This window comes from Rhipicephalus microplus, chromosome X (assembly GCF_043290135.1).
Source record: "Rhipicephalus microplus isolate Deutch F79 chromosome X, USDA_Rmic, whole genome shotgun sequence".
Taxonomy (NCBI): domain Eukaryota; kingdom Metazoa; phylum Arthropoda; class Arachnida; order Ixodida; family Ixodidae; genus Rhipicephalus; species Rhipicephalus microplus.
The window spans coordinates 60,211,922-60,234,043 of record NC_134710.1 but is presented as its reverse complement, the minus strand read 5'-3'; the positions used below and the strand labels follow the sequence as shown (position 1 = coordinate 60,234,043).

The 22,122-nt window shown below is 47.2% G+C and overlaps 1 protein-coding gene across 3 annotated transcripts in view; it reads right to left on the bottom strand.

Annotated features, from left to right (window-relative positions):
* Positions 1 to 761: 761 nt before the first annotated feature.
* The window catches only part of Rab3GAP1 (RAB3 GTPase activating protein subunit 1), a 358,494-nt gene continuing 337,133 nt past the window's right edge, over positions 762 to 22,122 (bottom strand). For all 3 annotated transcript variants that reach the window (XM_037427224.2, XM_075876887.1, XM_075876886.1), the window contains one exon: positions 762 to 5,371. In XM_037427224.2, the coding sequence (XP_037283121.2) occupies positions 5,171 to 5,371 (201 nt within the window). In that variant the 3' untranslated portion in view covers positions 762 to 5,170. The remainder of the gene's footprint in view (positions 5,372 to 22,122) is intronic.

Below are 22,122 nucleotides of genomic sequence, written 5' to 3'. Positions count from 1 at the left end.
GAGCAGGTGAAATGAATAGACCCTGTGAACACAAGTTGCAATTCGGTAGCTGTCAGACATGGTAAGTTTCTATTAGCGTATGTAGGGATAGGAAATTGGTTATGTAAATAGTTACGTATCACACTGCTTTAATAAGCTATGTGCTCTTGTTTCTACATAATGATCAGTGCTAGTAACCCAATAATTAAGCAAAGGACAGAAAGCCAGAACTGCTGGTACTGCTGCTTGCGAACCAGTATGTGGGTGCATTTAATATCTGTGTAATGTGCTACGTCAATGCATTTGGTACAACGAAATGCACTGGCTGCATTAAATGTAGAATTTTTCCAGAACTGTAGGAGGCACTGAAAATGCTGACTACAATAATGAGATACGATAAATGCGAGTGACATGGCAAATGACCAAAATAAAAGACGTAATATAGGCGCTTTTTACTGTTTTTCTAGTCTCATGGTTTTCTTTGCCACATCACCATCAAAACTTACTGAATTTTTCTAGTAAACTGACGATCTATTTAGTGGCACTAAAGTTATAGTACACTGACGGAAAAGCACTGTCAATGAAAAGAAACAATTCGCAACCTTCACTGCACTGACTCATGTGATGCACTGGCAGAATTCACGCTTAATTAAGACTTTTGCAGCCACCTCAGTTCAAAGGCATCATAGAAGTGCTACATGTATTTGGGGTGCTGCTCAGTGTGTCGCATTCCATTAACCGAGATAGCTCGCACAACACATTGACACACACATAAACAAAACTTACAGATGTTAAAACATTTCATTTATTGATCATATTGTTTTAAGATAGATGCATTGACAATTGTAAAATGCTACAACACACAGCTGCTCAGCTGCAGCAGAAGGTCAACAGGATAATAACGGCAATAGTGATAGGCAAGTCTAAGTGCATGTGATTCCCGCACACTGACATTGCTGCAGCAAAGCTGTACATAGGCTCGCCCATAGCTTGATGAGTACATTCATCTGTTTGTGGGTAAAATGGGTAAAAAAAGTGAAAAAATAAAAAGAAAACTGACAGTATTATTTACCTCACAACAACCCCCCCCCCCCCACCTTTTTTTGCATTATTAAGTATGTCATAATCTCTCACAATTTCAAGCAGGAATGATTTACCACTAAAAAGTGTACCGGACAGGAACAAGTGTTGCATTCATCTAGCCGTCACCAATACCTAAAATCAATGCTGGTAAAGTTTGTCAGCCACCAAAGCATACTACAGTTAAACCTGGATATAACGAAATTGGAAATTTTCTGGAAAAATTCGTTATAAAAAGAATTTTGTTATGTGCAGGTTTGGCACGAGAATTTAGAAATTAAACGCGCAAATTATTCATAAGGGGGAGCTGAAGGCAGAGCTAACCCAAAAGACTTATTTTACAGGAAAAGGCTGAGTTATTATTGCGATACCAATTATGTGGACACTCGCGGCGGGTTTTTGCCGTCACCGCCATGTTCCGTAACAAGTCCACATTGATAATATATGCCCCCACGCATCTAACTTTCACGGGTGAGTGAAAACGCGTGAGTGCTGCTGAAGCAAAGATCGAATGAGTCGGCCCATCCCCATCGCCTGAAAAGTGCATACCATCTCCCGCGTGTTGTTAGAACTGCCGTCGAGTGCTCAAACAGAAAGTAAACGACCCGTCTTGAACGAGCATGAAACAACGCGGGGATCGCTTGAGTAGCAATAACGAACTTGGATTTTAAGGGCGGTCGTAATCGCTGGCACACTTGCTATATATATCGGCGAGTATCAGTGCGATGTTAATGTGAAGGGACTGCGTGAAAAGAGCACTTCTCCCTGGAGCGGCCGTATTTGCTCACACCAGCGTTTTGTAGGAGTTTCGCGATATCAGACCAAAAAGAGTTGGTTGCCAGCCTTACTTCCTATAACATTACATTTTTTTTTTCTATCGCGATCATTGGATTGCATTGAACGCGCCGCCGTGTTGCCAGAACTAATCGGCTAATCGCGAAAGCTACCAGCCTGCGAACTAGCGGCGCGGCGCAAAACAAAAGTGCGTGACAAGTAGACCTACTACGATCTGTTGTCACTATGGTCTCCAAGAGTTTCCATCAGCGCCTAATCTGACATCTTATCGGTGGTCAGGACACGGTTGTCCGAAATAAAGAAAAGTTACGCTTTGCTAAGACGACACGGTGGTGGTACCTACCCGTCGCCTCGCGTTCTACACCTTATCACCTCTGAGACGGGCGCGCACGGCCACGCGCTTTGTTTTCCAAAAGAAACTGCCAGATGACGCTCATGGCTCACGTGTGACATGACTTGATGCGCTCGTTAGCCGCTGCTACCCGCTTGAGGCACTCTAACGCAGCGCGTCCAGAACACCATTCACCGATTTTCTTGCGCAGAACATCAAATAAAGGTTTTGTTCACTCTCTCCACACGCAAGACTGCCGTTTTTCGACGATATTTGTAATGTAACATGCAAATACGGGGCCAATTTCTTTTTTTTCTTGAGTTTTCATATATATAGGTACATATACATATACGATGAATATACGACTAACGCGTCATATTCGTCAAGCCATCTTACCCTCCCATGCTGATTTTGGTTTACGCCACGTTAAAGGGGTGACCATAAGAGCACCTAAACGTAAGCGGGTAGCTAGATAAATAGATAGATAGGTATATACGCTCAAAGACGTCGAAGTTCGCTAAGAAATGCTTCGCATTTAAAAAAAGCAAAGCTGAGCGTCGTCGGGGGCCACGCCATGCGCGCGCAGTGAAACTATGCACGCACGCACGGCACAGACACAGATACCGCGAAAAACTATTCGGATCGCATTGGTGTGGTACGATCCACCTTACAGGACGTGGGCACCACAGGGCTCCGTTCTTTTCCCTACATTATTTCATATCGCACTGGCAGGGCTTCCGCGCTTGCCCGACCAGATCCCCTATGTCGCCCATGCTACTTATGCAGATGACATCACTATCTGGTCGACACTGGGTTCTGATGGAGCCATCCAGGACCGACTGCAGAAAGCAGTGGATACTGTCGTTGAGTACGCTAAAAAAGGAGGCTTGCAATGTGCTCCTCAAAAATCAGAACTCATCGTCATTCGCTCCCGAAGCAATAGCGTTCCTTCCCCAATTATTGTGCACGTGGATGGCATACACATGTCCCTCGTGTCCGCATTCTTGGACTACATGTTCAAGCGGATGGCAAAGCTAATTACACCATTGGCCTTTTATCTCGACAAGTTGATCAAATACTGTCCATTATCCGGCGGGTTTCAAATCGGTGCTCAGGGTTAAAGAAGAAGACCTGCTGCGCTTGGTGGAGGCCTGCGGAATCAGCCGGCTGACATATTACCTGCCCTTCCAACAGTTGACCCAATCGCAAAAACTACACTAGACGCCATGATCCGCAGAGTGACAAAGCTGGTCCACGGCATTCCAAACTACACTTCCACGTGTCTCCTTCTTAAGCTGGGGACACACAACACACTAAGCGAGCTGCTCTAGGCATATTAGGTCAGTCAGCGCCAACGCCTCCTACTCACCCCTACTGGCCGCGATCTCCTCTCACGCCACGGATATCCCGTCCCACCACTTGAGATTGAAACCCGCCCCACGCCCTTATCGCCTGCAATACGGAAAGTACTAACTGTTCATCCCTTACCACGTAACATGCACCTCAACATGACAAGGGCCGACGCAAATCCCGCGTACGATGCCTCAGCCGTATGCTCGAAGAGATCCCGGAATCGCATACTCTTCACACGGACACAGCCTGAACACGCGAAGGTTACACCTCAGTAGTGTTAGATGGCACCGATTCCCTGCAGGACTCGACTGCAATACGTGGGACACACGCCGCTCACGCCGAAATTCTTGGAGTCGCTCTAGCGATACGATACGCTATCTGTGTTCACAGCAAGGTCTACATATTGACAGACTCGCAACAGGCATGTTGGGCCTTTCTATCAGGACATGGCATCCCAAGAGCGGCCCACCAAATTTTCTATCAAATTCCGCTGAGTCAAACAGTACTTTTCGCGTCCACTTACTCTGGACTCCTGGTCATGCCTCTCTGCCAGTAAATGAACGCGCACACGCTGTTGCCTGCGAAGTTTCCCTCCGGGCGGACCGGCAAGGCGAGGCGACCATTTCGCAGTGGCGGGATCCTCTTCTCACTTACAACAACATTCTCCGTCACTACAGGAATGTCCGTCGCACTCAGAGCGCCCCATCGCCATCTTTCTCGCGATAGGAGGCAGTAGCCGTTACGCCAGCTACCAGCTACTAAAACATTTCCCAATTTAGTATCACTTCATAAATTCTACCTGCAGTGCTATGCAGACCGTTGCCCCAGCTGTGAAAACTTGCCCACGACCTTCCATGTCTCTATCGAGTGCACTGCGAACATCTTTCCTCCCTTACCTGCTTTCCTTCACCCTTTACGTGACGAGGAGCTGTGGGATGATTCTTTTTGCGATGGACCTCGCGAGGTCCTCCGTGCTCTGATACAGCGGGCCCGACTCGTCGCTGGAGTCGTCCTAGGGACCCCGAACTAGGGGTTCCTCCCACGCCCTCCTTCTCCATGCTTTTGTGAATAAAGACGTTTCTCTCTCTCTCTCTATTCGGTAAAGCACCCTCCGAATTCAGCGCGGCCCTACATATGTGACGCTACCTAAAAGCATGGCACTGCCAACACGCAAAAGTAGTTTTTTTTTAGTAGGGGAGGGGGGGGGGCACACCCAGGGGCGAGAAAGGCTGCAACGCAGGCTCGTGGGGTGCAGGCCCGCCTCACGCTGACGCGATCCGCGTGCCCACTTCGCGCTTAGTCAGTGGCCGGGCAGCTGCGGAAGATGCATGCTTGTACCAAAATGACAAAATGCACAGCAAAATTCCTAGATTTACCGTGGGGCAAATTCGTTATATCCAGGTTGTCTCCCGCTGTTGCTTTGTTACATAAAGGTCGCAAATACAGATGCTTCTATGGAGCGACAGCGGGAAATAGAGAAACTTCGTTATATCGAGGAATTCGTTATATGAAGGTTTGTTATAAACAGGTGTAACTGTATCACACCACAAGAGGAGATTAGGTTAAGCTTAAACACCAAAAGTTAGAAACCCATGAGTACTTTAAAAAAGATGTAGTGGTAGTCTCGGAACATTAGTAAAAAATTGTGTCATGGGTGAATGCACCTGCCAGGCGAAAGTCATTTTCTGCCATGACACAGAACATGCGTTGTGGGGTCAACCTTGCAGCGGGCGTGGGCCGACTGTGCCTTGTGCGTAGAATGTACTCGCGTGCTGCTGGGCTGGGGAACTTGCATTCACCATTCTCTTCCCCTTCTGAAGCTGTATCGTTTTCCTGCAATTGAACACAAGCTCAATTAAAAGATTACCTAAGCAAGTATAAACATGAACTGCTAATGCATAGAATACTAGCAGACGACAACGAACTAGCATGGTGTTGTTTCAATTACTAAGTCATCTCTGTCACTGAAGTCCAGTGAACTTGCTTTGGTACTACGTAGTCATAAAATTTATTATAACTACACAAAGTTGAGAGTTGGTCGTCAAATTGTGAATAAACTGGTTCTTCTAAGTTACTAAATATTTTCGTAAGATTTTTTTTTTTAAATAGGAGATGTATGAGCTATACGAACATGAAATTTCATCAGTGTACTTCCTTTTTACTACAGTAGCTTGCATATGGCTTATCAGCACTCATTATTATGGGTACTACTTCAACCTTCAGGCCCCATTTACCCTCATCTGAGTGTGCTAGGTATTTGAGAACACAATGAAAATGTTGAAAAATGGCAACATTGTTTCAGAAATGAATTCGAATAGTATTGGTCTCTATTTTAGATATTCAGTTCTTCAAAGCTGTTGAATATAAACCATCATTAACTTCTAGTATTTAGTGTGTTCAGCTTCTATAATGGCTGCATACTACAATCAGACTGTGTGCTTTGCCATGGGGCAATGCTGCCACAATAACAGCTTTTAGCGAATTTCAAGCAATGTAGAGCTGTTCAGTAGCAGGCTTACATAAGGAATTATGATCCCATATTGGGAGTACTATGGCAGCAGAAATTTACAGCCAGTTTCTTTTGATTTGTACTTGCCCTGTGGAGCAAGCAAACCAATCCCGACACCTAATAAAATTGTGTACAGAAAGCCTGTCTACAGACTTAGATATGCACCACAATGGCCACAATTTGTTTTTCACGGCTCCAACTCATCATGACCGGACGAGTTCTTGCCCATGAAGAGCATTCCCAGTATGTACTTCGCTCACACTTTGTGTAGAGCGGTGCCTACCATGCTGTCTGCTACAGCACCCTTCATTATTTCATTCACTCCCTGCAAAGTGCACAGCAGATTCATCGGCGTACAGCAAACCATTCACAACCAATGGAAATTTGCATGAAATAAACGCATTCCTGCTCACTGACATTTTTGAGGTTCAAAACATAGGACAACTGCAGCGCACTGCATCATGTTGCCAGGGCATATCAACATACTTCATTAGCAGTGCTGTCAGTCAGGTTGTCCATAAAAATATGGTCCTTAAAATTACTTATGTATGCTTTTTCTAGTAAAAGACATAAATGCAGAATCTATACGTGTTGTTTTGGTGCACCACACATGCACAATAATTGCTTTTTAATTGACTATTGCACAAGCATTAACACTCAACCTTGAGCAACATAGGTGGGCACTGCGGATGGGGTCTATCGTTTCAAGTACCCGATGCCATTAAGAGCGGACAAACAGACAAATGTACAGAAAGACAGACGGACCAAAATGTTTGCGTCGAAAGCCCTCAAGAAAGACTATTGTCTTTAAAAGTAGAGAGAGAGACTTGGTAGGCTATATCTTAAATTGTCTCAATTAATTTTTAAAATCCCCAGCAGTTTTGTTTTGCAATGGGTCTGAAAATATGGCATAGCGTCGAACCATTTCTCGCATACTTGGGCATAGTTATGATAGCAGCAGCCAGCGATTTTGAGATGCGAAGCAACTGCAGCTCTTCTCGAGTGCATTGTTACAGGGCAAAAGAGATGGCAGAGACCACTTAGCCAAACCAGTCTAGCCAGCAAGTTCTCCTTCAGAGATATCTACTCAGCAAGGAGCAGGGGTGAGGAGGAGAGCATTCAGGCACCCTAGCCTCTACGTGCTGGAGAAACTCAAGTGCTTGAGAGGCATCTGATCACAGGTACTGCCTATTTATGTTACCGCCGTATTCATAAACCGATCTTAACTTATCGCAGTAAAGTTACTTATGAAAGGATGAGAAAAGTATAAGAAAAGTACAAGTCGAGTTTCAGAAACCTCTCTTATCTTGTCTTAAAAACACTTTATGAAAGGTGTCCTTAGCTCGTCAAGTATAGGCACTGGGTGCGAGGGTAGGTAAATTTTTGCAGCAAAATCATTACCTCAAGAAGCAATAAATTAGCTTTACTGCAAGAAACCAACAACAGTATGTACAAAATCAGCCAAACGTTAAATGTTTAGCTGATTCAGCAATGTTTGTAGCAATGAATGTGAACATTCGACAGAAGTCAGTCTGGTTGGGTATGAAACTGGGAGATGATTTAGACTCCAACCAAAAGTTTTGAAGAAACCCGACGTTTTGGAACCGCAATGTTTGTTTAGGTACCGGCATCTTTCAGTGAAATACACATTTTTTGTCTGGCGACTTTTCAGCAACTCCCGTCAATGCAGGCTTTTTAGGGGCAAAGCTCCCTATAGTCTAACCTTGTCACTTGTCATGCGTAACCGAGAAAAGAATTGACGAGAAAGAGAAATAGATGACCATTTCTCATCTCATTTTTTGGATGGCCTTACTCTGCCGCTACTCTCTGAAGTGCCGCTACTCTCCAGTTGGCTGCTGCGCATGCTTTGCCTGAGTACGGGAATGAGTGCCTCTCTGTCTCCTGGATAGTCGCCATACGTGGCGAATTGTTGGTGGGGCATGGATAGAGCAGAGCAGCGGGCGAGTTGAAAACACTTGCGCTCAGCCTCCTTGGCTCGCGTCTCGTCAGTGTTACCCGCGCGCCATCAGAATTATCGAATGCGACCAGACGCAAGGATGCATGCACGGACGGAGGAGAAACATGTGAATGGATGAACAGACGGACGCTCTGCCCCACTGATTATCATTCACTCCATAGATATGCTGCGATTTTTTTTGTTATTTTGATCTCTTGTATCTTTTTGTTGTGTTCGGTGGTGTTATCATGCTCGTTCAGCATTTGCTGTTTTCTTTCGCTTTTTTAGAAACTCGATTTCTTTGATAGGTTGAGTAGTTTTACAGCCGTTTTTTTGCGAAGTTGCATTTATTGTGGAATTCTGCACTCAAGTGAACTTTACTAACGAAGTGGCTACGTGCCGACAGATTTTGTTAACAAGTACCCAGACTGACACAGTGCGCTTTCAGAGAAAACAAGAAACGTGGAAGCAGCTCATAATAGAATTCAACAGCCAACACAATGTGCATCCGTGAACAGCCGACCAAACAACTAGAAAAGTGTTTGCGCCACTTTGGAAAGTCTTGTAACTGAACTTTTATTTCCCTTGAAGTGCACGAAGAAAAGTCATGTGATTCTTCGTGCTTGCGCTCTTGACACTCACGCATAAAAGCACCGTTTCACGATGCTACGATACTCCCCCATAGTAAATGGGTCAACACCAAGTTGTAGTTCATAAGTTCAGTCGCACCAGAAGTCTTGTGCCACTCCGCGTGAACCTTTCGACGAATGGTTGGGCTGGTTCATTCTGGTCTGCTAGTAGCCTTTCTGGCTGTGTAACTCGAGTTGGTGCGCACGCTTCGCTGTCCACGTGCGCTGGTTTTATGCGGTCAAGCGAAACCACGTCATGGTGGCCACCTCTGTCAATAGTGATGTGTTTTTTTTCTCGTTTCACAACCTTGAATGGCCCATCATAATGTACAACGTCATGCTTCACGAACACGTGAGAACAGGAGGAGAGATCACTGGGGACGTAGACAGGCCATGGTGCTGGCAGACGTGGAGGCATAGGGCGCAGCTTGCTCATAATGTCCTGCAGTCGCAAGGCGTACTCACTGTTGTCCTGAGCGTTTGCGTTTTTACTGTCGGCGACGAACTCCCCAGGAAGGCGAAGTGTTGTGCCGTATATGAGTTCAGCCGAGCAGCAGCCAATGTCCGCTTTCAGAGCCGTCCTAATTCCCAATAAAACCAGAGGTAGAGCCTTGACCCAATTGTGACTTGAATTTGCCGCCAGGCTAGTCTTCAATTGGTGATGGAACTTTTCTACCATACCGTTGCTGATGGGAAGGTAGGCCGTTGTTCGGACGCGCCGGATTCCTAGGAACTGCGTGATGTTCCCAAATAGAACAGACTCGAATTGCGTTCCGCGATCTGTTATCACAGTCGATGAAACTCCGAATCGCACTACCCAGTGACAAACGAAAGTGTGAGCAACCGTGTCGGCAGTCATATCTCGGATAGGGGCGGCCTCCAGCCATCGTGTGAAGCGATTGACGCAAGTTAGCAAGTAGTTTTGCCCTTGACAAAAAGGCAATGGTCCCACAATGTCCAAATGCGCATGGGAAAATCGAGTGTGCGGCTCGAGGAAAGATCCTAAGGGGGTTACAGTATGGCACTGCACTTTGGAGCGCTGACAAGATAGGCACTCCCGAATACAACGTCGAACATCTCGGTTTATTGCGGGCCACATGAGCCTAGCAGTGCAGAGCCGCTGAGTGGCTCGGATTCCCGGATGAGAGAGGCCATGCAGCGATTCATAAATGTTGTGGCGAAAATCCGGGGGCACGGATGGTCTGGGCCTCTGTTACAAGCTGCCACTCTAGCGTCGCCAGCGCGAAGTCGGCGACGGCAATGACAGCAGGTTGGTTCGTTCCGTACGCAAGCAGAGACAGTGAAACAGTGAAGAGATGAGAGACGTGGGAAAACAAAACAACTTTACTCTAGGGATATTGCAGCACACTGGATCTAATATAACACTTCAATACAACTAACAAAATACATCAACACTTGATACAAATAAAAAATATATCACAGAAACAATAAATCAGCTTACGTGAGAGAACTATTACAAACTACACAAACTAACACAACAGAACTACAGAGGAGAAAGTTCGAAGATATAAACAGGTGAAGGCATACGTGTGATGACCGGCAGCGTTGTGTCCCCGACGATCGGATGCGAGAAGTCGAAGAGAGTTCTGGCACGACTGCGATGTCGGCGGTGTTGCAACGCTGGTGGCTCCGGGAGGCTAGTGCTTGCAGGTGACTTCGAGCAGGTTGAGCTAACTCGAAGCGAAGTCCCCATGTCTACGTTGCAGACGTTAATATCGCGTCACAGCTAGACGAACGGCTAAGTTTAGGTGGCCAGCCGATACAGAGCCACACTAAAAACTTCTAGAAGAGATGCTTGTTGATCTGTTTCTACACCATCTTGGTCAGCGACTAGTCTGTCTAGCAGGGCAAACTCCTGCGCTTAAATCCCCCTCGCGTCTCCTCGCTCTCTTCCTTGGAGACAAGAGACCTCTACCTGGGTCCAATCATGCGCGTTTAATTGAGGGGAAACTCCGCCCCAAAAATATTTTGACCCCACCCCTTTTTAACTGGGAGAGGGCCCGCAACTAGCGAGAGTGACAACCTGTCGGGTTGTTGTCATACGGCTTGGCCACCAGAGCGTTTCCCACGTTTTTGCCCGTGGGAACGGTCAACAATTTAGCTCTCAGCCGGGCGTCTTGTAGTCTAATCCTTGTTCGGGGTATACCGCGGCCTTCTACGACCTTGCCGACGTCGCCACGGTTACAAAAGGATTAACTGTCGGCGGCGACGTTCTAAGGAGAGCACCCCAATTTTGCACTTATCGGTTCCCTTTCATGTGCCGCCGTTTCTCACGGTCAGTCGGGGAGTACGGCGCCCGTTAATTGCCGTGACGCGGTGTCGCCGAAAATAGCCGTCCGTGACATTGCCCCCCACTTTCAGAATGTTATTCATAACATTTGTTCGCACGGAGGGGAATTTTCTCGACAACAAGGAACAAAACACCACCAACGAGGGAGACATGAGGGCTGTCCCTCTCATACACAACATACATAGGCTGAGTGCATCAAAGTAACAACAAAAGGAAAAACAAAAATTTAGAGTACCAGCTTCATTTACACGCAACAATATCAATGCGCCATACAAACAAGAAGAGGAAATAGCCGTGTACGGCAGCCATCAATACAGAATACACTGCACGAATGTATACTACAAAATAAAACGGAACAGGTGCGCTCCTCAACTGTAGTGCAATCCTTCAATGTGCATTACAGCAAGTAAAAACAACCAATGCACCAAGCAACAAGAAAATAACTCAAAATACACTTCTTATACAATGAAATACGTATATACAAACGGAAAACAACCGACCAAAGGAAAAAAAATAACATGCTCATAGACCTCAATTCTCAATGCGCGCAACAACAACTCCACTGTGTTGCGCCAAACTTAACCATTTTACGAAATCATCTGGTCTATATTAATATCTTCTTCCTTAAATGCCAATTCACGCCACATCCACATGACTGTAAAGGCATACGGTATCAAACTAAACCTTTGAAACACTAAAAAAACAGAACAATTTTTTAGTTTTTTACCTTCTCGGTATATTCGTACAAATGATTACCGGACTTCAATTTTCAGCCTTTAGTTCGGCGGTTTTCCTTTTCAAAAATTTACTCCGCATCATGTAACTTACAAAATTAAAATGACTCAAATTTGCATCTCCAATGCATCACTCAGTAACAATATTTAACATGCCTGTGCAAAAGTTACTCATACTGAACGTGAACCCTCTTCTCATCGTGCTTTTAATCGCACACGATGGGGTCGCGGTCCCGGCGGTTGTCGAGCACGCCAGAGGCTACAAAATGCACAAACTCTAAGCAGTGCACTTCCGTCACACCTCATTTTACACTTCGGCCTATTCCCCGTAGGAATTCGAAAGGGACGCCAGAAATAGGGGGAAAACTGGGGCCACTGTCCCTTTGTGTTCGCCCCGACGCGGTTTTTAGCTTTTGTGATCTTTCGACGTTGACCCTTCGGACAAGGTCGCCTTCCTGAAGTTGTCGAACTAAAACGCGCCTTTCGTTTGGGTGAGGCACCTCCTTTTCCTCCTCCAAAGCTGGCTCGCCGCTTGTGCCAGGCTGAACGCCACCATTGACGTTTCCTAAAACTGATTGAATGCCTACCCCTTCGTCTTTCTGGCGACGGGGTGGGACTAGTCCTAGGCTTAGGCAGTGCCGAACGCTTTCGCTTCTTTCTTTTTCGGCGATGTTTGCTTGCCCCCTTTTTCTCGATGTAATCATCATGCCGCTTCGGGACCTCAGAAGTTGGGAAGCTCGTTGGAGCTGGTGCTAGGTCTTCCCTCCCGATGACGCTTTTTGAACTCTGCGTCACGACGGACTGTCGGGCCAAATTAGCTTCGTCAACACTGATGAAACCATTAACTGGGCCTTCTCCGATGGCATCGCTGCACTCCTGAAGCGTCGCGTCCTCGCTCTGCTTCGCCACTGTGCTAATCATGCCTACATTTGACGATGTCGAAACGTACTCTTGAGGCACGAAGGAGGTTTCCAGCATCTTACGGGGCCCATTAGGGCTGCTGGCACTCTCCTCATCCACGCAAGGAGCGTCTTTCGACATCGTCTCTACCTCCAGACTGGCAGGGGCCTCGTTCTCAGCATACTCTACCTTGATGCATTCAAGAATATGCGGGCCCTTTTCTGGCGCGATCTCTGGTTCTAGCGCTTCCTGCCACACTTTAACGTCCATCGCTTTCCGACGCACCTCACTTTCAGACTGTTGTCTTTCTGTCTCGCGCTTTCTTTCAGACTCTTGTCTGAGCTGCTCTTCTTTTGTCCAGACAGAAGTTCCGAATGTCCGGAACATCTCTGCCTTAACTACCTCGTAGTTGTTCGCGTTCTGCTGACTGAATCGCGCAACAGCTTCATTTGCCTCGCAAGGTAGAACCGTGAGTAGCCCTTGACACCATGTGTCTCGCTCAAATGACAGTTTCTCGCCGGCATCGCCGTGCTCACTGCTGGATCGGCTCACCCTGCTACCCTCACTGAGGCGAATCTTTAATTGCAGTAACTACACTTCCCGTTCTCCGGCTTCCCTTGCCGCTTCTCGTTCTTTCGCCCTTTCTTGGCGCTCTCTCTCCCTTTCTTCCCTTGCCGCTTCTCGTTCTTTCGCCCTTTCTTGGCGCTCTCTCTCCCTTTTTTCTCTTGCCGCTTCTCGTTCTTTCGCCCTTTCTTCGCGTTCTCTCTCCCTTTCTTTTTCCCTTTTCTCCCGGGCCCGTGCCCGCTCTTCTCTGGCTAACGCCAGCGCCTGTTCCTGCTGCTCCTTAACACATTGTCTTAGTTCGGCGCCCTCGAGGCCTAACTGTTTACCGTGCGTGATCCACTTATCAAAATCCATACACTCCATACTGCAAACTGTCACTATAATGCCACTATAAAACCAGCGCAATCATATGCAGGGTGCAACTGCTTCAACTGTGCGGCTCTATCACCACGCTGTCCGCACGGTTCTTGTTCACCCCTCACTGTCTTACTCTTGTACGGAACATCCTGTCACGGACGCCAGTTTTGTTACAAGCTGCCACTCTAGCGTCGCCAGCGCGAAGTCGGCGACGGCAATGACAGCAGGTTGGTTCGTTCCGTATGCAAGCAGAGACAGTGAAACAGTGAAGAGATGAGAGACGTGGGAAAACAAAACAACTTTACTCTAGGGATATTGCAGCACACGGGATCTAATATAACACTTCAATACAACTAACAAAATACATCAACACTTGATACAAATAAAAAAATATATCACAGAAACAATAAATCAGCTTACGTGAGAGAACTATTACAAACTACACAAACTAACACAACAGAACTACAGAGGAGAAAGTTCGAAGATATAAACAGGTGAAGGCATACATGTGATGACCGGCAGCGTTGTGTCCCCGACGATCGGATGCGAGAAGTCGAAGAGAGTTCTGGCACGACTGCGATGTCGGCGGTGTTGCAACGCTGGTGGCTCCGGGAGGCTAGTGCTTGCAGGTGACTTCGAGCAGGTTGAGCTAACTCGAAGCGAAGTCCCCATGTCTACGTTGCAGACGTTAATATCGCGTCACAGCTAGACGAACGGCTAAGTTTAGGTGGCCAGCCGATACAGAGCCACACTAAAAACTTCTAGAAGAGATGCTTGTTGATCTGTTTCTACACCATCTTGGTCAGCGACTAGTCTGTCTAGCAGGGCAAACTCCTGCGCTTAAATCCCCCTCGCGTCTCCTCGCTCTCTTCCTTGGAGACAAGAGACCTCTACCTGGGTCCAATCATGCGCGTTTAATTGAGGGGAAACTCCGCCCCAAAAATATTTTGACCCCACCTCTTTTTAACTGGGAGAGGGCCCGCAACTAGCGAGAGTGACAACCTGTCGGGTTGTTGTCATACGGCTTGGCCACCAGAGCGTTTCCCACGTTTTTGCCCGTGGGAACGGTCAACAATTTAGCTCTCAGCCGGGCGTCTTGTAGTCTAATCCTTGTTCGGGGTATACCGCGGCCTTCTACGACCTTGCCGACGTCGCCACGGTTACAAAAGGATTAACTGTCGGCGGCGACGTTCTAAGGAGAGCACCCCAATTTTGCACTTATCGGTTCCCTTTCATGTGCCGCCGTTTCTCACGGTCAGTCGGGGAGTACGGCGCCCGTTAATTGCCGTGACGCGGTGTCACCGAAAATAGCCGTCCGTGACAGCCTCCCAGTGGACATGTCACAACATACAGGTCCTGTCGGTCCATCCACCCATCGCAGCTTCAAGGTGCTGGTTGTGGACTTCAGTAGGCGCTTCAACTCTGGATCTCTGTGTTGAGCCGTCGTTGGTGTGGTAAAGTCAACGCTGCTTGGTAAGCTGACGGTGTTTATTGGGCTGCGCGAAAGGGCGTCTGCCGCTGCATTGTCCTCCCCGCTGACGTGGCGTATATCCGTCGTGAATTCTGCGACGTAAGAGATTTGGCGGAGCTTTCGTGCCACGCGTGCATGCATATCTGAGTTGACTGCGCGCAATGCATAAGTGAGCGGCTTGTGATCTGTGAGCACAAAGAATTCTCGACCTTTTACATAGTGGCGGAAGTGTCGTATAGCCGCGTATATGGCCAGGAGCTCCCAACCAAAGGTGCTGTATCGGCAATCGGCTGGGTTCAATTTTCTGGAAAAGAAGGAAATGGGGTTCCACCTTCTGCTTGACTTTTGCTGCAGTACGGCTCTAATAGCTGGGTCTGAGGCGTCCACCGTTCCGCATTGCGGTAAACCAGGTTGTGGGTATGCGAGCAGGGCGGCATTCGCGAGAGACTCTTTAATGTGCTAAAACGGCTTTATTGCTTGATCGTTCTACTGAATGTTGCTCGCCTTAGTTTCCTTAGTTCCTGGAGCTGCTAGTAGGTTGTGCAGCAGGTGAAGGATGTGGGCGCACTTCGGAATGAACCTCTGGTAGAAGTTTACGAGTCCTAGGAGCTCTCAGAGCTGGCGGATGGTTTTTGGCTGTGAAAACTGCCGTACTGCTTCGACCTTGTCTGGATGTGGTTGCACTCCCGCGCTTGAAGTGCTGTGGCCCAAAAATGATAGCGATGGTATCCCGAACACACACTTGGCCGTGTTGATAACGATGCCATGTTCTGCCAGTCGCTGTAGCACGCAACGTAGATGGCTCTCGTGCTCTTTGGGTGAGCGGCTAGCGATAAGCAGGTCATCCAGGTAAACATTGGAGAAGTCGAGGCCCCGGACAAGGCCATCCATGAACCGTTCGAAAGTTTGGCCAGGATTACATAAGCCAAAAGGCATCCGTAGATATTCAAACATTCTGAATGGCGTTGTTATCACGGTCTGGTCGTGTCGGGTCGTGGACGTGCAGCACTGGGTAACGGTCCGGCACTGTCACACGGTTTAGTGTCCTATAGTCCCCGCAAGGACGCCAATCACCACCTGTTGATTTGGGGACCACGTGAAGAGGCGACGCATACGGGCTGGATGAAGGGCGTATTATGCTGAGTTCCATCATATGCGAGAAAACCTGCCAGGCTAGCCGTAGCTTCTCAGGCAAAAGCCACCATGGGCACGCGTACACCGGTAGTCCTGTGGTTTCTATGTGATGCTGAACATCATGTTTCACTTCAGCGAATGCCTGTTTCTGTTGCGTCAGCTCTGGGAACTCTTGTACCATGGCGGTGAAGCGTGATTCTCCTGATGAACGGAGTAAGGCCGGGCTGAGTGGAGGACGCAAAAACGGCTTGCCTTGAACCACTGCACGACATACAGGATCCTGAAGCCGTTTGTTTCGAACATCGACCATCAGACCAAGGTACTGCAGAAAGTCAGCGCCCAGTATAGCAAATTTGACATCCGCGGCTACGAACACCCATTTGAATGTTCTGTTGAAACCGAAGTCCAGTGTGAATGAACGATGTCTGTATGTTTGTATCCCCGTGGCATTGATGGCTTGGAGTGGTGATGTAGTAGGGTTCTTCCTTTCGGTTTGTGACGCGGGTATCACGCTCACCTTGGCGCTTTTGTCGACTAAGAAACGAGCCGTGTCGTTGCGGTCAGTAACAAAAAATATTGAGGGACGACTTAAAGGCAACATAGTAGCACCGGTCGCCCTCAGTACTTGCCGGGGTTGTTTCCTGAGCGCACACAGGGTAGAACACAGTTACGCGCAGAATTTCCGAACCGCCGATGATACCAGCATGTATTTTTCCGCTGCGGCTGTAATACCGACGTATTTGGCTCACTTGCATCTTGTGCTGTCCTGCTTGTATGCAAAGCTGATAATAGGTCCGTTCGATTCGCCTGCACCACGTGAACCAGTTCACGAGGTGCTGCACCTTGCCATTCGTTTCAGCGGTTCAGCATTGACGACCGCTGAACCCTGCCATTCGTTTCGAAAGGTGCAGAAGAGGTGCAGCACCGGTTCACGATTTTCCTGCACCTCTTTCGCTCACGGTGCCGGCTTGGTGCAGGCGCGCGTGCAGCTGAGCAGACGACGCAGCACTTAGACGTAGGTGGCTTAGGCGTCGTACCCGCCTCTACAAATGCGGTGTGTTTTGCCAAGATGTTCGCGCCTCATAAACTGCCCGCATGTGCGTTTCGCCACAGGTCAGTGTTTGCTGAACGGTGTAAATTAACCGAAAAGAAATAAGGCCAACACCTGGTCGGCACATCGTCATTTGTTTCGGGTGTCGTGCTGTGCCTACACCGCTGAACTCACGCTGCACAATTTCTGAACTTCGCGTGCACAGCCGTGAACCGGTTCCGACCGGTGCAGGTGAATCGAATGGACCTAATATCTCGGTGAGTCGAGAAATATCTGCACGCATTTGCTGAAGTTCATCCTGTGCCCGTTGTTCTTGCACGACAGCCAGTGATGTGGGCGTGGTGATCACCACGAGTCGATCAGCGAGCTCGGCGACCCCAGGTAGGTCTTTCTGCTCTGACGCCTCAATAACCATGCGAACACTTGACGGCAGCTTTTGCAAAAAGAGCTCTCTAGACAATACTCTGTCTACGCTGTTTGTTGTTTCAGCGCGTAATAGTTGCATGTGCCGCAACAGCTGACAGGAGTACGGTCGCGGAGGTTCATGTCGTGAAACAATTGATGTAGCCGCTGCGATTCGGGGTGCGTGACACGGCGGATGACAGTTTCTTTTAGCGTTACATATGCTTTTTTGGCAGGTGGGTCAAGTAAGGGATTCTATATTTCACTGGCTATGGGTAGCGAGAGGCTGCTTACGACGTAGTGGTATTTGGTCAAGTCTGATGTGATGCGTCGCACTGCGAACTGGGCTTCTACTTGAATAAACCAGAGTGCGGGGTCTGCGGTACAAAAGGGTGGCAGCTTACTGTCGACTGAAGAGACTGTCGGTGTAGCGTCCATTGTAGACATCGAAGTCATAGTCGCGGAGTCTGTCGTCGATGTCGAAGTCATAGCGACGTTGATGCCCAACCCCGGTGGCTGCACCACAATACCAGGTCACCAATATTGGAACGCACTGCGAGGCTGAGCTGGGTGAGCAAGTCGCGCAAGCAAAATGAACCACACGCGTCCCAAACAACAACTAGACTTTTATTTCCCTTGAAGCGCACGAAAAAAAGTAATGTAATTCTTCGTGCTTGCACTCTTGACACTCGTGCACAGAAGCACCATTTTGCGGCGCTACAGTCTTACCGGTACCGGAAAAAGTGTTTTTCAATAATAGCACATTTCCCTTAACTTGGGCACCGTCTATTGCCCAGTGGGCTGTGCCATCCCTGGTCTGGCAACCCACTGGTGCATGCAAAGCTCTGCCTTTCTATGTAGTTATTCATACGGTTGCAGTTGTAGTTGTTTTTTTTTTCATTCTGGCACGCTGAATCTGGTGTCAAATGATGCAGAATAAGTAAGAAACGAGTCTGTGAGACGCCCCGAAAGGTTTTGATTCGGTCAGGGTCAAATATGGTAATATGTGACGGCACAAACGCGTCGCAAGTGGTCGGTGTCGTATGTTTTTGGCCCTCTTTTTGTTGGAAGAACGTAAGAATATTTCGACTTGCAGGGCGAGCAAGTGCTGGCACCCTTTGAGGATACAATGAATTTTTCCTGGCCTGTAATGTTTAACCTTCTTTTTTCACTCGCAGTTTGTGTAGCTGTTGCCACGACTACCAGGCGTACATGCGATGTGCGGGAGCGCGCAGTTGCGATTTCTTGGCAATGACAGCATTTGTTTGTTGCTCACACACTCTTGTCTATCTTTCACTTGACCTTTAATGACCTTTTTTTACTCGCTCGTTTATTTCCCACTTGTGTGGACGAAATTAGAACTGTTTACAGGGATGCAGATATTTATATTGCCAGTTGATGATGTTTATATGCCAGCACTTTTTTTTCTTTTTAGAGTCGTGGTGTTTGGTTGGTTCGTGGTGGCGATAAAGTGAAGATAGTTTTAGTTTCTTCTCCCGATGAGGCACCAAGCGCGCTCAGACTCGAGCCTATAGGGGATATGCACTCGACGTCATCCGCGAGGATCGCTAATGGCGAGGATCGCCACATGCGCATAAAACTCGCTGCATGTGCTGTGTCCAAGATTCGTATGGCAACTTAGATGTGTAGTGACCTCTGGAATACCTCCTGGACACCGAAGCACGGACAGCTGGATGCACTTACGAACGGACTTTCAAAACTGTGTTATGACAGTGTTGCCCCCTTGCGGATCAAGGCTTAGTGCATGCCCCCCATATGATCGACATAACAGCAGTTTTGTGTTGATTTTCAAAAAATAATTTTGCCAACCAGTTGCACGGCTTTTGCAAAATCTTGGCTGTCATTTGCTAAGCAGTGAGAGTGACAGTTCTGGAAACAATAAACAACCACAACAATGTGGTTTAATTTTGTTTTGCTCTTGGAAGAGGACTATGTTGTATATCATCGCACAATTTCTCAGACACGGTTTCGATCATACAAAAAATTGTCTTCCTGGATAGTTATTCCAAACAGTAACAATTTTCATATCGCACATCAGCCACGATACTCTCTGTCGTCTTACACAACTTGTACACTCATGACAAGAATTCCGCCCCGTCAATTTCATGTAAAATTCAGTGAATGTTCGGGTGTCACAATGCCGGCGCACAGCACAATTTAAATGAGTCATGCCGGTTACCTCGCTGCGAAGGGAGGGGTGTCTCGTTCATGTTAACACAACCTAATCAACGACATTAATCATTAATCGACATGTTAAGCCTTGCTATGAGACTAACTGTTTTGACCAAACTCATCATACCAAAATATAATAATAAAATAAAGTGAAAACAACACCAGTGGCTATTTGAGTGGTGCTTAGATGCATTGCACTTTAACGGACAGGGCCTTATTTGATTGCTTAGGTTTGGTTGTCAATCTTACCATATCCAATATTCATCTGACCAAGTGAAACAGTTGGCATTACATCTATATTGCGGCACTTGCCAATGTAGAACTTGTCACATAACCCAAAGAATTTACCATGAAGCAGCTGCAAGCGCTGCGCGATTGGTAATGCGTGCCGCACACTTATTCAGACAGCTGTTTCTTTTTTTTTTACTATAAAGTTTTTGGAACAACCAAATGGCACAGTGGCTTTTGATTGACCTTTTACTAGCTGACATCGCTATAAAAGGGAAGAAAATCCACAGTTCGACTGAAAACATGCTCAATTGTTCTGCAATGCCACTCATCCAAGCACCAGCTCGTACACTTCGTGCCGTCGGCGCACTCCAGTAAGGAGGAAAGCGTTGGTTGCCAGTCCAGTCCTCCTCGTCGATGGAATGTTCTACACTCGTGACACGGTCGGCTATGAGACATAAGACAAGGCCGTCGCTCTAAAGTTGAAACGTGCCAACTCCATAAAAGTGCGATGAGATGAGCAGCTGCACAAGACGGGGCACAGCGAACCCACGAACATGCATGTTTTCTTGCAAAAACAGTGCAGCGAGCAGATTCTACACGGCACTTTTTGTGAAGCAGAGTTTGCACACAAATTCCTGGTTGTTGTATGTCTCAACCAGGTTCCGTCAATCGTTGAGAACTCGCCGCAGCGGTGACGTGTATGTGCATTCTGTGACGTTCAATATTTCTTCTTTGCAGTCCACATAATCAACGGAATATGCAAAGTTGCTGCCCTCTACCATGCTGTTTAAGGAAGCCTTCAGGTAGGTCACAGGTTACTTTAACCAAGCCTTATTAAGTACGAAAAAAGTTACGCAATAAGTATGAGGTAGATTCTTGAAACACATTAAGTTGATTTAAGTTATAAGGATACGTTTAAGTTAGGTTTGTGAATACTTAACATGATGACTAGGCTACTTTCACCCAAAGAAAGGAAGGATATAGTGACACTTAAGAAAGCAGCATTTTCCAAGTTGTTGTGTATTTTGTACGGCAAACAGGACAGCATTCAGCTTAGTATCTTGTGCATCATCACAAGCTTGATACCCTGAAATGAATGTGCTAGATGAGTGACAGAGGGGCAGGTGATGCTGCGGTTAAGTGCACAGACAAAAGGAGCAAGAAAGTTAGTCAATGGAAATTTCGTGCCAAATTCTCTAACTAACTCGTATGCCTTGTATTTTGAAATACCCACTTGTATACTACCCACCTGCATACAACGGACAGCTTACAGTCCATTGTCAACACGCTATTCAGAAAAATAAAGCTAATAGAATTAAGACGATATTTAAGTTCAATTGAACAAAGGACCAAGCAGAATTTCATACAGACTGCTCAACAATAGACCATATTCATACTCTCCGTCAGGTGATAGGCAAATGCCAGGAGTAAAACCAACCCCTATACGTAGCCTTCATGGATTACGAGAAGGCATTTAATTAAGTTGAGATATCAGCAGTCATGTAGGCAGTACGGAATCAGAATGTTGACGAAGCCTATATAAACATACAGGAAGAAATCTACAGAAGGTCCAAAGACGCCATAGTCCTCCATAAAGAAAGCAAAAGAATCCCAATAAAAAAAAAAACGTGTAAGACAAGGAGAAACGACCTCTCCAACGCTATTCCCCACTTCTTTACAGGAGCTTTTCAGGGCCCTAGATTGGGAGGAGTTAAAGATAAGAGTTCATGAAGTGTATCTTGGTGACTCAATTGTGTTTCACCAGCGTCTGCTCTGTTATTTTAGTGCCCGAGCGAAGGAGTGAATTTCAATGGGAAGCTGCCATCGGTGCTAGTGCGGCGTTTCGCCGTCAGGCGCCGCAATTGCAGTAGAGATGCCACTGTGTCGTCTCTTGTGCAAACAAATGCCGTGGCTGCATTCTAAGCTGCTATACTGCTCGGTTTTCGGCTGTAATTGCATTGTTTAAGGTGCAATGGACACTTGGAAACGAGAATCGTGAAGCACTTGTTGTTCTGGGCACTTAGCTCATTTCGAAAGCTTGAGTCGTTCGCAACTACTTAATCAACGCGCTCGCACGTCGTCTGCTAGGCCGATATCATATAGCTCATGCCAGTAATTCGCGGAAGATTGTTTTGTCATTG